General features: G+C 42.5%; 1 protein-coding gene across 1 annotated transcript in view; it reads right to left on the bottom strand.

Moving 5' to 3' along the window:
- Positions 1 to 17,058, bottom strand: part of LOC139720088 (cytoplasmic tRNA 2-thiolation protein 2-like) — a 39,420-nt gene extending 22,362 nt beyond the window's left edge. Inside the window, exon 1 of the mRNA XM_071631457.1 lies at positions 16,901 to 17,058. Within this exon, the coding sequence (XP_071487558.1) occupies positions 16,901 to 16,959 (59 nt within the window). The 5' untranslated portion in view covers positions 16,960 to 17,058. The remainder of the gene's footprint in view (positions 1 to 16,900) is intronic.
- Between the last annotated feature and the right edge of the window lie 375 nt (positions 17,059 to 17,433).

Below are 17,433 nucleotides of genomic sequence, written 5' to 3'. Positions count from 1 at the left end.
TCACTGTTATTACTGCTGAGTTATCTTAGAATAACTAGGTGTGAAGGAAACATATTCTCCTTCAGGCCTTGAAATATGATTTTGGAGGGGCAAGGCCATTTAGAAAAGGGCACTTTTTCCAAGAGGCCAGCCATTAAAGGGCACTTAGGTCAGTCAGAGGGGCACCAGGGCCACATTGGAAAGGGCATGTTGGGTGTTTATACGTGATGTGAATGCCCCATAGAGCTGTATGCTATCGACCGTGCTGCTACACTCCAGCAGCGCACGCACGCATAAGATCTCTCCGCAGCAGACGACGTTACGCAGTAGGCCATACGCAATACGATGTAGGTTCTGTAATACAGTACCTTCAGAAGTTCTCAATGCATACACCGCGCTCGCTTTGGAGCACTTCCGGCGCCATTTTGCTTTGAGCATGCGGGCATGAATGCAGAGCGAGAGAGATGGAAATGCTCGCAGCCGTCCGACAGGCCTGGTATTTTTTAGCATGGCTTACGACCACTTGCTCCGGCCCGCCGCTGCCTAGCTAGTAACTCTATGGACGCTGCGCTGCGGAGGCAGTCGGGACGGTAAAAGCCGGTTGGGCGTACATGTACGTACACGTCGTCTCATATCTCGGAAGGATACTTTGAGTTTGAATCAGATATATTGGGACGCGAGTGAACTGAAGGTATGATATTTGAGATCAGGAAAGTTGTTCAAGCTTATTAAAGTGTAGACTTTGAGAAAGGGCATATTATACGTCATAAATAATAACTTTCATTCTAAAAGGGCACCACGGCCACAAGAAAAAGGGCACATTTTTTTTGGCCGTAACTTTGATCAAGGAAAAAAAGGCATTGCGGCCAACGAGAGGGGCACCGGTGGCCATCGGTTAATTCGAGGCCTGCTCCTTCGTTTACTGAATGAACAATGTTCAAAATTTAATGAAGATTTCTTTGGAGAGCAGTGGGAAATTGTGAGGGGATGATATCATATTATAACTGTATCATCTGATTTGCATAAATGGTTGTGATTGTTATCTCTTCTACTTGAGAACACATGAAACGTGCAATTCCATTTTCATTGAATTTTACATCCAATTGTGATGAAACTCCCTTGAATCTGCACTCCTGTTTTGTTAAAGTTGACTCTCAAGGTCAAAAGGAACATGGACTGATGTTTTACTTTAGATAGCTCTGACTGAAATGTTGACATGCATTATCAACATTAAATACAGTGTTTGTTCTTTAAACTTGTAAGCACAAACACAAGTCTACGTTCAATCTTACCCTTAAAAAAAAACAACAGCAAAAAACAAAAAAGGTCTTTGACAGTAGTCAGCTATCTACACATTGCATTCATTGCTTTGCATTTGCTTCAGAAAAACGCGGTGCACGTGTCAACGAGCATGCAGAATGGATCAATTTTGCATCTGTGATTCATGTAATATAAATCTTGCATGTATATGTCTGGTTTTGAATAAAGTTGAAGTTGAAGTTTATTACTCTATTACAATCTCATTAGTGACCAGATCACCCTCACTGCCCTGATTGAATGATCACTCCCAAGATCAGACATTGAGAGAAAACCATGATTCACCACGTAGTTGGTATCCACCTGTTCGTATTGCTTGCAACTTCAAAGAGGCAGGGAATCCCCAATCCTGTTCAATCTTACACGACCCAGAAAGTGCCTGGATGAATTCCCCCGTACCTACAAAGCCCATTTTCACGACCATATATGGCAGAATCACATTAACACGACACTGCACTGTGATTGGCTATCACAACTATCATCGCTCAAAGCACTCATTTCAGTCCTCCAGAGGCGAATGCAATTTCCTACCAATTGTTCTTGTTGTTGTTGTTGTTTTTATGTAACATACAATCTGAGTATTTCTCTAAAGATGACATTGTCACATTTGCAAGGGGATTTCCAGAATAAGGTGGGGTAGAGATAGATGGGAAAACCATCACAAAAAGAGAATGATTTGTTTGTAAACTGGATTTGTTGCTATAACTGGATGTACACATAGACAGTCCACTGCTTGGACTGTTTTTGTTAATAGGTCTACATTATACCTTTAGGGGTCATGGTACACGTAAGTCCCCAAGGCTCCCATAACATGGCCTTTGATGCCCCACTGACTATCTTCAGTGTCTTTCTCAACAGATCAGTTCTCATTTGAAAATGATGTGATGTGATTTATAAACAAAATTGCAACGATCAAGCTTTTTACTTACACTGTATAAATCTTATATATTAAAAACCAAAAAAACCAAGAGACCCGGGGGTCACGCGCTCACCTGAGTATCGCAATTTCACCTTCCATGCATTCTTGCACATGCTTACCTGAGAACACTGAAAACTTAGGTCTGCATATGGACCCCTCCCCCCTCCACTCAACTCCAGGGAGTGTGGGGGGTGGGGGCAGGCAGCCCTGGATCTGCAATGAACAAACTTGGAACTTAAGTCATCAATGTACAAACTCATGTTATTAACTTTGCTTTATAATTTCTTGTTCTAGAGTAGAAGATTTTAAATATTCCTTAATGGGGGGGGGGGGGGGGGGCCTCTAGGGGCCCCCAAGAGGGACATGGTGCCCGTTTGAAGTAATTGAGATTCTATCCCCCTAGGGATGCTACTCTGCTAAGTTTGGTGAAAATCAGACATGGGGATCTCAAAGTGAAGATGAAAATGTACAATTTAGGCCCCATTAGGACCCCTCCCACTCCCCTTTCCTGGGTCCAAAGGGGGGGGGGGGGGTACCCCCGTTTCCACCAATCCCATGAACAAACTTGAAACTACAGTCATCGTCATCACTGTACAGAGTCATAGTATTATCTATGCCCTATCACTTCTGGTTCTAGAGAAGATTTTTAAAGATTCCTTAATTTTAGGGGGTTTGGGGCCCCCTAGGGCCCCCCCCCCCCCCCAGGTGGGCCATGGTGCCCATTTGAAGTAATTGAGATCCTATCCCCCTAGGGATGCTACCTACCAAGTTTGGTGAAAATCAGACATGGGGATCTCAAAGTGAAGATGAAAATGTATATAGGCCCCATTAGGACCCCTCCAAACCCCCCTCCCCTGGGTCCCAAGGGGGGCAACCCCTGATTCCCCCATGAACAAACTTGAAACTACAGTCATCAATGTACTAACTCATAGTATTACACTGTAACTAAGCCCTGTCACTTCTGGTTTTAGAGAAGAAGATTTTTACAGATTCCTTAATTTTAGGGGGTTTGGGCCCCCCTGGGGCTCCCAGGTGGGCCATGCTGCCCATTTGAACAAATTGAGATCCTATCCCCCTAGGGATGCTACCTGCCAAGTTTGGTGAAAATCGGTCATGGGGTTCTCAAGAAGAAGATGAAAATGTAAAAAGTTTACGCACAATGCACGACGCACGCCGGACGCCGGACGAAGAGCGATCGCAATAGTTCACTTGAGCCTTCGGCTCAGGTGAGCTAAAAAAACCACACCAAATAAACAACCTACCATTAAGGCAAGTACTCAAGAAATACAATGAGTTTATGCCAACATACAATTGTAATGCACTTGCATACATAGTTATCTTGGCTGTCTGCTGCATGCTGCTACAGATAAACTGTATAGTTATAACGAGACAACAGCCTTGGCAATTAGCTGGGCATTTGCTTTCACATATACGTTCGTAGGCCTATATGTATGCCCATGTTGGGAAGAAATATAAATGTCCAAGAAGCAGTCACATAACAAGTATCTTCATTTGTCTACAAAAAGCATTCTCATTGCAAAATGTCATGATAAACTTCCTAAAGTTTAAGGAAATCACGCTCTGATACATGCTTTTTCTGGCAAAGTTTCAGGGGGAATTTTGGTATTGTTGCCTTGCATCTAAGTTCAGCTAAATATTGCAAGTGTTTCAATGTCACAAATATTCATGATCAGTGAATGATCCCACAGTTACCATCTAAAAAGGGAGGCACGTGTATGGATTTGATCAAAATACCACAATGTATAATCTTCTGAATGAATATTCTGTTTTTTCACAACTTTCACTGAATGCCACATTAATCATTCTGCATTCACTGAGTACAAATAAAGAAGGGGAGGAAAAGACGCTATGGCAAACTTTCCCACATAAATCATGTGGCAGGACTGACAAATTGTTTTGACACTGAACTTGGCATTGCAGATATACACAGACTGTCGATTGTTGTCCCCAGTTAAACATCAACCATACCAATTTCCTGATCATGGCCTTGTAAAAAGAACACGCAAACTTGGACCTTCAGTTGAGAGTGCATTTGTGATGACACCCTGCCTATGAAACATTGACACTGGCCTTCACTGGCTCTTGTGGGTTTATAAGACATTGGCGTGACTCCTGCACCACATCTGAAGGAGCATGGGAGATTTAAGTAACAACCAAGCATAGATACATACATGTTAGCCTGCTCACTCGTGTATGCACCTTATAATTAGCTGGAGTGGCAGGTATGCCGGGTTGATTTTGTCTTTAAATGTTATAAATCATGCAACTAAGGTAGGCCCTAAATACACCATAATCATAATTAATTGATGTTTGTATAACATTTAATTTTACATCTAGGAAGAAAGCTAACTGCAAACAGTGGACTATGAAGAAAAGTTGTACAATGTCAAATGCACCAGGCTAAAAGTACAAAACAAACATACAAATTGTGGCATTATCTAACACTCAAACAAGCCTTCTACACAGAAGTGTTGTAGTAAGGATTCAGTCCAAATGCACGCGTGCACCAATCAGACTCTCCACTCGACGAGCCCAATGATCACAGTCACCAATTTCTTTACTTTTCAAACACTAATTAGCATCTTTATTGGTGTTCTTTTCATAAGCGTCGAACTGAGTATGCACCTAAGCGTGATGCTTGGCGTGATGCATTGGCATGGTTCAATACAAATATTTATTTACATCCAAAACATATGAAGCATACTTTGTCAATTTCTTTGTTGCTCCTTCGAATCTGTTACCTTATTGAAACTGGTGACATACATTGTGCATGTGACCCGCACAACAAAAGGATTCAAAAGTCGCTGATGGCTGAGCTGAGAAAATCGAGTTTGAATTCAGATCATCAAAACGGTCAAAATCATCCAATTTCTGTTTTGAGCATAATTTTGTCGTCTAATGTTTTGTCTATCATCTGCTAAAATTTCGAAGCTAAATGATCAAAGGAAAGGCAAGGAATTAGCATTTTTCTGGGATATTATTTTCCGACACTAATGGAACAGAAACGTGTCCGTAGATTTGGATTTAGCGCAGCAGACAGATTCCTCCCCTAGCAACGAGGGAGTGATCTTATTGGTCAGCGCGTAGCATCCTGGTTACTGTTTCATCGTTGTGCTTCTCAGACCACTGGCACTAGGCTCGAGTGAACATCGTGGAGGTTGCTAGGAGCATACCTTCTATTGTTCAGAGGTGAAAACTGTCTTACTTCCCCTTGATCATGACTGCATCAGGAAGAAATCTTTGAAGGCAGTTTTCTCAAAATGCTGATTTCTAAGACCACTTGACATGCTCTCTCATAAAATTATTGATATCTCTGCAACCAAGTAGGCCCTATTTATATGAGTCGCGTTATGAAATTAAAGTGGAAGAATAAGGGAATTTATTATCTCATGTCATTTTCAGATAATCAACTTCCCCGACTTTCAGATCCTTGTTGTAGCGGGTCACATCTAACTACCACATAGCCCAAATATTCTTAGCTCAACTGAGTCAGTGTATTCTTTCACTAAACATCCACCCCCTCCCCTCCCCCCAGCTTCTTCCAGTGTTGCATACATTAGATAACAACTTCCACAGTACACTACAAAATGATAGTGCAATAGAGAAGGAAAGAGGGAATTCATTAAAAAAGAGAGAGAGAAAACTAGAAATGTCGCTATGGCGACTGATGCCTCAGCCATAATGCATGATTCTCCCAATAGGTGTATAGTACAATGTCTTCACAATGTGTGATGACAGTTTCACATAACTGGCAAAATATTGAAAAGATAGGTTTGTCAGAAATATCTTGATTGTTCACTTTCCTTGAACTACGTTTGCTATTATTGTCTATTAAAAAGTGCAGGTACAGTATGTATTTGGGGAATTGAGGATTTTTACTTGACTTCTGACTGACCCTTTTATAAGTTTATGCATAATTTTCAAGGTATGAAGAAAGAGTGTAATAACAGTACAAAATAGTCTTTTCTTTTTTGCATTTAAACCTGGCCTTGACCCTTAACCTTTGACCTTTGACCTTCTGGCAGGAAATTTCCAAGAGAATCTCCATTAGGTAATTAAGTTTTAAAAATAATAAAACATGATATATTCGCGGCACAAAATTTTCGCCAATTGGAGCCGATGGCCTTTTTCGTGGCATGAAATTTTCTCGAATTGCCACTTGCATTCAATACATATAGTGTAGATAAGAAATTTCGCGTGCATTTTAATTTTGCGAATCTTGGCGCTCGCGAAATTTACAAAATTAAAATGCACGCGAACATTCCTCGTTTTACAGTTGACCTTGACCTTTGACCCCTGACTATTGACCCATGACCCCTAAATTCCCTAGCTAATCCCTGCCAATCAGTACATGTGTAGTATGTACCAAGTTCCATGAAGATACAGTGAACCATTTGTGAGAAAAGTGAAATTGTAACATTTTCACCTAATCTTTGCCTTTTACCTTATGACATGAAACTCTCTCTGGAGAATCTTCATGCAGTAGTAGGCCTACATTGTACATGTCTACACTAAGTTTCAAGAAAATACCTTTGGGCATTGCATGGATATGGGGGAAATAGCAACATTTTTAGCATTTGACCTTGACCTTTGACCTCTTACCAATGTCACTAAAATCTACTCAACTAATTGCCCTGATCATCCTTGGACCAAGTTTGGTGAAAGCTGCTTCATCCAGTTTTGAGTTATCACATAAAAAGATAGATTTTAGGATTTGACCTTGATCTTTGACCTTTAACCTCTGTCCAATTTCATTCAAAAATTAATCAAGTAATTTTCCCATCATACATCATCCTTGGACAAAGTTTGGTGAAAACGTGAACAGATACAATTTCATGATTTGACCTTGACCTTTGACCTTTGGCCGATTTCACCAAAAATCTCATCAAGTAATTGCCCAATCATACTTTATACTTGGACCAAGTTTGGTAAAATTCCAGTCGTTATTACTCAAGTTACCGCGTAAATGAATGTGGACGGACGTACGTACATTTGGACATACAGACGTACGGACGGACGGACGGACAACCCAAAAACATAATCCCGCCGGCACCACTTCGGGAGGCATAAAAAGGCTGGAGCAAAATACAGTACATCGTATTAGGTAGGGTAAAAAACTGTGAAAAAACATAGAGCCTGTTAGTTCACCAGCCTCTTTGTAGTGCCCTTCCTGCCCTGCCACAAACGCAAAACACTGGAGGAGGCAAAGTAATACAAGAAAGGCTCTATTACCAAATTGCTGTAGGAGGTGCACTATTCTACATCACAGACCCATAGCATAATGTCTTTTTTTTAAAGGACAGGTTCACCTTCATAAACATAAGGATTGAGAAAATACAGCAATACAAGTAGAACACATCAGTGAAAGTTTGAGGAAAATTGGACAATCGATGCAAAAGTTATGAATTTTTAAAATTTTTGTGTTGGAACCGCTGGATGAGGAGACTACTGCAGCTTGTGAGTCATATGCGTACAACAGTATAAAGAAAATGTAAAGAAAATTCAACATATTTTCACTTTTTTTCGCATAATAAAAGACCACTTGACTTGTCTCTTTCTAAAGGCAGGGGGAATAATATTACCCATAACATTATGTCGGTAACGAGTCAAGGGAATGTGTACTTTTTTGATGATGATGAAATTTTGTGAAATTCTCTTTATATTTTCCTTATATTGTTGTACGCATGTGACATCTGAGTTATTCATACACTGCAGTAGTCTTCTCATCCAGCGGTTACTGCACAAAAACTTCAAAAATTAATAACTTTTTAACGGATTGTCCGATATTCCTCAAACTTTCATTGATGCGTTCTACTAATATTGCTACAATCGCTCAATCCTTATGTTTATGAAGGTGAACTTGTCCTTTAAGTAAGTAATATGTCTTTTTTTCTTCAATACGTTTGTGCTTATATCCTTAAGTCAAACCCGTCCATAGCGGCCACCCAAGGGAGATGAAAAAAGTGGCCATTATAGACAGGTGGCCATTATAGACAGGTTATCCCACTATTGTGTACATTGCCTACATGTACATGTATCATCGTTGTATACATCTAGACGTACATACGTTTATGTACATGCATGTGTTACGCATGCACACGTGTGTTTCATGCATTGAATAATGCCAGTGTTTATCAAATTGTTGCACAGTAGCATGTGTACGGTCATGAAGAAACTTAAACACTAGTGCATTATCATGACTGAATGAGTGATGAATACAATGGTGGCGTCGGATCACTGAACTTTGCCTATGAATGACTGGCGTGGCTACAAAGCAGACAAGAGACCCGCGGGTCTAGCGCTCACCTGAGTATCGCAAGTTCACCTTTCACGCAGTCACTAATCTAAATTATTCACAGCTCTACCAAAATTTGACGAGGCATTCTCAAGTGGAAGATGAAAATGTACAATAAGGGCCCAATTTTTTCAAGATTCCTTAATTCCTTCATTTGGGGGGTTTGGGCCCCCTGGGGGCCCCCTGGGCGGGGCATGGTGCCCATTTTAACAAATTGAGATCCTAACCCCCTAGGGATGCTACCTGCCAAGTTTGGTGAAAATGGGTCATGGGGTTCTCAAGAAGAAGATAAAAATGTACAATTTAGGCCCCATTAGGACCCCTCCTCACCCCCCCCCCCCCCCTGGGTCCCAAGGGGGGCACCCCTGATTCTGCCATGAACAAACTTGAAACTACAGTCATCAATGTGCTAACTCATAGTATTAACCTAGCTCTATCACTTCTGGTTCTAGAGAAGAAGATTTTTGCGGATTCCTTAATTTTGGGGGGTTGGGGCCCCCTGGGGGCCCCCTGGGTGGGTCATGGTGCCCATTTTAACAAATGGAGTTCCTAACCCCCTAGGGATGCTACCTGCCAAGTTTGGTGAAAATGGGTTATGGAGTTCTCAAGAAGAAGATGAAAATGTACAATTTAGGCCCCATTAGAGCTCTATCACTTCTGGTTCTAGAGAAGAAGATTTTTACAGATTCCTTAATTTTGGGGGGTTTGGGCCCCCCTGGGGGCCCCCTGGGTGGGGCATGGTGCCCATTTTAAGAAATTGAGTTCCTAACCCCCTAGGGATGCTACCTGCCAAGTTTGATGAAAATCGGTCATGGGGTTTTCAAGAAGAAGATGAAAATGTAAAAAGTTTACGCACGACGCACGACGGACGACGGACGACGGACGACGGACGACGGACGACGGACGACGCACGACGCACGACGGACGCCGGACGAAGGGCGATCGCAATAGCTCACTTGAGCCTTTGGCTCAGGTGAGCTAAAAAACATGCTGAACTATCGGCTCTGCTACCGCTCCATTGGGTCTGTGGCCACTATAGACAGGTTAAAATCTAGTGCGGGAAACAAAATTTGCGGCTGCTGGCCGCGGTTGACAGGTGGTCGCTATACACAGGGTTTTTAACCTGTTGAGGACAAGTCCCGAGTATACATGGGCAGGTGTCTATGGGAAATGTGTGTTGTAGAAAAATCAAACCGTCCTCAACGGGTTAACAGCGCTTTTCTCTCGGGGATTTGTTTTGATTAAAACCTGATTTTTGTCAAAACAAATATAATTTTTTCTTCTTTTCATCATGGAGAGTGGACATGTCTGCGTAACAAAAAATCACAGTGCGAACTTGCGACCATGGATGTGAGATGGATGAGAAGTGAGAGGAGACCTAACGAGCACTGTGAGGAGGGAGCCTCTTGAGTACCCCAGAGGTGCTAATGAGGGGGAGAGTGCCTTGTGAGATGGAGCCCCCCCCCCTCATGATTGGATTTCACAGACTAAAATGGGACACAATGCATGAGTGCACATGCAGCAGGTTGCGTGAGGCTTTTGTTGTGCAGTTGTTCCTGCTACTCCCTGCTATTACCAGGATGTATTAGGACAGGGTCTAGATTAACTGCGACCAGCCCTAACGCAAAGTGTTGCTGTTGGGGTCATGCATTGTAGGATTTTGGATCTTGGAAAGCGTAGTATCGCGTTTAAATTTAACTTACCGATGTATTTCAATTATTGACAAGAGGATACCGGGAATGTAATTGTCCATTTATGTACGAATCAATGAATTTAAAGTGAAAACAAAGTTCTGGTATTAAAGGGCTTGAGAACCCGTCTGGCACCACTTCATATTTGCTTGCAATATATCAAAAGAGTCTACAAAGAAACTTACCTGGCTGACGCGGTTTGTCGGGATGATGAGTCGTTTTGGAGTATTTTGAGAAAAATAATTAAAGTTGGAAAACTGACTTTTATTCCAGAAAGCTCCAGACTATTTCGGTCTCAGGGAAAACTCAACCTTATTTCAGACAATTTACACACAGTTCGTGAACGCCATATTCTACTGTATAATACCAAACGAGGCCTAACTGAACAGACAGGAAAGTGCATGCTAATCCTGTACAAAACAAATGGACAGCGCGCGGTCCTCAAGCCAATATGCACATCACCTCAGTTGCTGAGACGCGCGGTCTTTGAAGTTTTTGTTGATGTTTATCAAGCATCTTTGATTGTTTTTAGATGTGCTTGATAGGCCACACTAATTTTGCATGCGCGCCAAAGAGGTATTTGATGCACACGTTGTAACAACTCGGACCATTACAGCGAAGATCCAGACCGCAAAGCGCTACAATGTAGTTATACAGGCCGCTCCCATAGTACAACACTGTACAATCAAGAGGGACAACCAATACAACTCAGCCCACCGTCAAAGCAAGGAGGTTAAAGAGAATGGAGTCACAACCACTGTCTTATTTCCTTTGCTAGATGTTCGATGCCGCCGCTCAAAAATATTTGAAGCATGTGCCAAACAGGATCTGCCATGCAGATAGGAAGACAATTGACTCGTGTCTCATTGCATAATCACAAGCCACTTTCTGAGGAAGATATGTCTTTGTGATGGTAATTACTTTTCGCTATCCCTTCTTGTACAAGGTAGGTGGTACAGACACAAGGATGTGCGAATAGAAATTGCGCAAAAAATGCTGAAACAAAGATGAAAATTACTTGACTGGGCATACCCGGGCACTACTCTGACATTATATCTATCAATAAAGAATTATACTTGAAGATTATTCCACGTCAGTTTTATTTGTCGGAATTAAGCGGATATGTCATAAAACAGGCTTTCCAGGATGGTACAGCTTTAAACATTTCACATGATACAGCTCTGATTTACACTTTTGCACAAATTTCTGTACGGGATTGATTTTTGTTTTACATGCTTTATCATTAAGTGAAATTTCATTTCACTTAATAGATGAATAAGCAAAATATGGTCAATATTATATTAACGTTCAAAATGAATCTTCAGATTGCTGAGCAAGACGGCGGCTTCGAACATCGATCATCAAAGGCACAAATGCACCTGTGAAATTCTTTTGTACATCAATAGAAATCTGACAACTGTTTGAATAGTTACAGCCAGTTGGAACTCCAACTCTTAAAGGTGCATGGTCCTGGTGTTTTAGTCAAATGCGTACGCGGGCGCGCGGTGCAAGTTTCCTATAGAGACCTACGCTATCGACTCCTCTTTAGAGCTTACGCTTTGGCCCACTTCCCCGAGTCCGAAGAAGTCCGATCCACTGTAGTCAGTGGTCCGATCACAGTTCTGCTCATGATTCGGCTGAGGGGGATGACAGCTTTTATAGCAAACTTCTTTTGTGATGTCATAATAACAAGCACATACATGTATGCACGCACCCTGGCATTACTACAGACTGCGGGATGCGCAGAGAAGACAACAAAGGCAACGTTACTTAGCAACACCTACGCACTTTACTCTTGATGACAGCTTAACTTCGGTAATCTTTGTATCAATGCTAACAGTCATCGGCAGTATCATCAACAGCGCCCTCTACACTACCAGGACTATGCCCCTTTAAACCTCCTTGGTCAAAGCGAGGCCGAGTTACCCCCCAAGTCCGAGTTTAGCCTGACCCCATTCGGGTAAGTTCTGAGACTGAACCTTTTTGGTTAATATTTCGCATTTTCATCATTACCCATCGAATATCTTGTTATTACAGCGTTATTCCCCACATTTCCTAGGCATACGTTCACATTTGGGAGCGAAATTTGACAACTTTTGCAGGCGTACCAGAACTATGTTTTGGCTTTAAATGATTAAGTCAGGAGGGAGGATCTGCGAGATTGGCAACTGCTCTGGAAGACGGGATTTGAAACCTCTGCATTTGCATGAGTCGGTAGCAGTATTACCTTTTTGACCAGGCACTCTTGCTGCGCGCCCGCTAGGTACGGACGTACAAATTTCATACTAAACGAACTTGTATTAAAATGAAACAATTATTTCCAATTACCGACTCATTTAATCTACATCAATTATGATGACAAGATTCCTAGTGAAATTCAATTTAATTCATCAAGCAGTCTTTCAAAAGTAATATCGACGGATTCAATCATTGGGGAAGAATGAGAAATAGAAAAAAACAAGGCAAGTGCCATAATGTGTCTCGCCCATTCGCATACAAGAAATTGTACGCAAATGGGATAAACAGATTTAAAAAAGAGATATAACAGATAAAAAGAGATATAAAAGGGTAAAAATTTATGGCAAACAAGAGACCCGGGGGTCTCGCACTCACCTGAGTATCGCAAGTTCTTCTTCCATGCATTCTAGCAGACTCTTACCTGAGAACACTAGAAACTTGTGGTGGGGGGTAGCTTTGAGAGCTGAGGGCATGGTGTACCCATTTGCATATTCCATCACACCGATAAAAAAAAACCTGCCAAGTACACTGCACTTCACAGAATGTTGGACTATGCAGTTTGGGGGGGAAAAAGAAGATTTAAAGCCCTCGGGCCCTCGTAGGGGCCCCCCAGGTGGGACATGGTGCCCATTTGATGGAATTGAGATTCTATCCCCCTAGGGATGCTACCTGCCTAGTTTGGTGAAAATTCATCACTGTGGCATTTTTAAGAAAAAGAAGAAAATTTACAATTTAGGCCCTAATTTAGGCCCCCTGGGGCCACCCACGTGGGGCATGGTGCCCATTTGATGAGAATGAGATTCTATTCCCCTAGATGCTCCCTGCCAAGTTTGGCAAAAATTCATTATGCATTTTCAAGAAAAAGATGAAAATTTACTATTTAGGCCACAATTGCGGCCCCCTGGGGCCCCCCAGTTGGGACACGGCGCCCATTTGATGGGAATTAGATTCTATCCCCCTAGGAATGCTACCTGCCAAGTTTGGTGAAAATTCATTATGGCATTTCCAAGAAAAAGATGAAAATGTACAATTTGGGCCCCATCAGGACCCCTTCCCCTGGGTACCAAGGGGGGGGGGGGGGGGGGCACCCCTGATTCCGCCATGAACAAACCTGAAACTACAGTCATCAATGTACAAATTCATAGTATTACAATTGTAACTTAGCTCTATCACTTCTGGTTCTTGAGAAGAAGATTTTTTTAAGATTCCTTAATTTGGGGGGTTTGGGCCCCTCTGCCCCCCCCCCCCACCCCCCAGGTGGGGTATGGTGCCCATTTGAACAAGTTAAGATCCTATCCCCCTGAGGATGCTACCTGCCAAGTTTGGTGAAAATCAGTAATGGGGTTCTCAAGAGGAAGATGAAAATGTAAAAAGTTTACACACGACGGACGCCGGACGAAGAACGATCGCAATAGCTCACTTGAGCCTTTGGCTCAGGTGAGCTAAAAAAGAAACTTGCCATAAAAACTTAACATTGGGCCCTTAAAGTTTGTTGACCCCTGCCTGTGACCTTCAACCTTGTGGTGACCTTCCACTCCCCAAGGGACATCTACCATCCAAGTTTGATCACAAACGGACCTACATGATGTATGGATCAAAAGTTATGACCCATAAAAAAAATGCGCCATAAAAACTTAACATTGGGCTCTAAAAGTTCATTGACCCATGCTTGTGACCATTGACCTTGTGGTGACCATCCACTCCCCAAGGGACATACCATCCAAGTTTAGTCACAAATGGAGTTATGGATCAAAAGTTATGACCCATAATAGAAACGAACCATAAAAACTTAACATTGGCCTCTGAAAGTTCGTTGACCCCTGCTTGTGACCTTTGACCTTGTGGTGACCATCCAAGTTTAGTCATAAACAGACCTATGGATCAAACGTTATGACCCATACAAATAGAAACGTGCCATAAAAACTAACATTGGGCTCTACAAAGTTTGTTGACCCATGCTTGTGACCATTGACCTTGTGGTGACCATTCACTCCCCAAGGTACATGCACATCTACCATCCAACAAGTTTGGTCACAAATGGAGTTATGGATCAAAAGTTATGACCCATAGGCGTAATAGAAACATGACATACAAACTTAACATTGGGCCCTAAAGTTCATTGACCCCTGCCTGTGAGCTTTGACCTTGAGGTGACCTTCATATATGGTAAAAGGTGAAACTTTGTATGACCCCTCTTCCTAGGCCCTCGAAGTTTGATTGAAATTGAAGTCCAGTGACAGAGTAAATTTCAAGAGTTATTGAAGTTTTTGAAGGGTTACGGACAGACGACGGACGGACGGACGGACAACGGACGGACAGACGCCACAGGCGATCCCTTACTTAGTCTCCCCTCACCTCCGTGGTGGGCTCGACAAAAAATAGCTTGTTGGAAAAATGCATTTACGTGCGTTTTATGCACTTGTCAATGTAATGACTCACCCCACTACCCCCGGACATGGGTGCGTCATTTCCTCGTTTGGTCCGTCAAATTTGTGACCCAGGTGTTCGTCATTTTACCAGCTTTGTCCGTCAAATTTTTGACCGAGGGGTGCGTCAAAATCCCATCATTGTCGGTCACATTTTTGACCGAGGGGTGCGTCATGGTACGTCACTTGGCTATGGAAAATAACACGCATTATTCTGAACCGAGGGGTGCGTCATGGAACATCACTTGGCTATGGAAAATTGCACACATTTTTGCACGCTATTACCGGATACACGTATCACGAGTGAAATTACAGTGAGCGCTTTCCCGCGGCAAGTGAAATTCAAAGTCGGGAAGCGTTTTGGAATAATTAAGAGGGAAAAATGCTTGCCAGAATCTGGCAAGCGAATAATTTAAAAGCCACCCTTTCTCCTCACATTTTCCCTCCAACAAACCCATGAAATCATGAATACTCGATCTCAAACCAGGGACTGTTCAGCGATGTAACCAACCTTAATACTAAGTTACTGTCGAACACTTAGTATAGGTAGTGCCTATTGCATATTGCGATGCAACACCAACACACATTGCTATCGAAGAAAGTTCGTTTATATTCGATACAATGTGCGTCTAAATAATGTTCTGTGGTGACACAGGCAAATTTTTGACAGTAAAAGAAACGGCAGCAGAAGAAACTGCCTGCAGCATGCCATTTTCTGCTCGCGGGATGCCAACTAGACGTGCGACGCTGTTAGAGTACGCTGTGCGAATCTCTACGTACATACAGCGACTGGGCCATGTATAGTTACTCGCGGGAATGCCGTGGCGTGGTGTGTACCTGCTCTGCAGTATGCATCCACCGGACTAGCAATGGCCGCACACACAGAGCGCATCTGCACACATGTGATTGTCATGTATGGATTGCATGCACAGAATACATACTCCCTTGCCCTTACGCGGAATATCGTAGCTGCAGCAGCGTGATGTACGGTGAATGACGGCACGGTGCTTACAGAGCCAGGGTAAGGGAAACTTGCCGAAATTTTTACAAATTATGTTTACGAACCAAAAGAAAATGAAATTGCTTGAATAAAACGTATGCAAAAATCGTTTCAGTATTTTCGGGGGTGCGTCAAATGTACCGAGGATGTCCGTCAAAAAAGTGACCGAGGTGTGCGTCACTTTCAACGTGTTGTCCGTCAAAAAAGTGACTGTGGTGTTCGTCACTTGCAGCGTTTTGTCAGTCAAAAAAGTGACTGTGGTGTCCGTCAAAAACCCCGTGTGGTCAGTCAAAAAATGACCATGACGCACCCATGTCCGGGGGTAGTGGGGTGCGTCATTACATTGACAAGTGCATTATACCTATTATCATTGTGGTCAGTTTCAATGTACAGGGCAACTGAGTGCGATGAAAATAACACCCCACGCGTTCGAAAGGTTATTGAAGTTTTTGAAGCGTTACGGACAGATGACGGACGGACGGACAACGGACTGACAGACGCCGCAGGCAATCCCTTAGTCTCCCCTCACCTCCAGTGGGCTCGACAAAAAATAGCTTGTTGGAAAAATGCATTTACATGCGTTTTATACTTATTATCATTGTGGTCGGTTTCAATGTACTACAGGGCAACTGAGTGCGATGAAAATAACACCCCACGCATTCGAAGCAGCCATCTAACGACACGTAACGTTTTACCTCAGTCCAGATCGCATTTTCAGTGCGTGCTTGTGAATCCGGAGTATTTTCTCCACATGTGAGTACAATTTCAGGCAAATTGTGAGATTTTTCACATTTCTATTGACAGAAAAACGTTAGGTGGTCGGTGTGTTGAACACCCAACCATACGTATAGGCCTAAAAATTTACTTGACTGTAGAAAGGAACACGCCTGATAACACTACATCAAGAAGAATAGGTGGGACTGCACTGTCAGACCGCTCATTAGTCTGCCTTGCCTTGCTATCAAATCTTTGACTCTACCCTCATATGGTCATGAATGTAGATAAAACACAAACCTTCTTGCACTTCGACATTCTTCCATGGGCATAACAGCATCCCCTTGAACATCACACATCTTGCATTACGTTTGCGTGTCACAACAATCAGAATACGAAATGTACGCACTAGTCGCAGTGCAATGCTACGAAGAAAAGTAAATGGACCGATTTATTAGTATTCTAGTTAGCCGGCCGCGTATACAGCGTACGAGGTAGCGAACTGCATCTCATGCATGCACCGCATGTTTTTATGATGTAACCAGCTGCCAATCCTGCTACTCGTTGATGTTCATGGTCCATCAGGCAGCTGCGCTCACACGTTGTGTGGTGGGAATCGTGTAGAATACAAAAAAAAATAAAAAATAAAAAAGACTTTGCAAGTTTGGCGCCATTTAGGCCCAAATGGCAAGTTAGATGGCTGAATATAGCAGAAGTAATAACTTTATTTGTGAGCACACAGAACGTGTCAATCAATTAAAAAAATTACATTTCATTAATCAACATAAATGATGGAAAAAGGCGGATTTTTTTCCCCCAACACCTGTACGTTT

Source organism: Diadema antillarum, unplaced genomic scaffold, assembly GCF_040938485.1.
Source record: "Diadema antillarum isolate AM-2024a unplaced genomic scaffold, OU_Dant_1.0 scf00000120, whole genome shotgun sequence".
NCBI classification, from domain to species: Eukaryota; Metazoa; Echinodermata; class Echinoidea; order Diadematoida; family Diadematidae; genus Diadema; species Diadema antillarum.
Note: the sequence above shows the minus strand (reverse complement) of the source record. Positions and strands in the feature narration are given on the sequence as shown.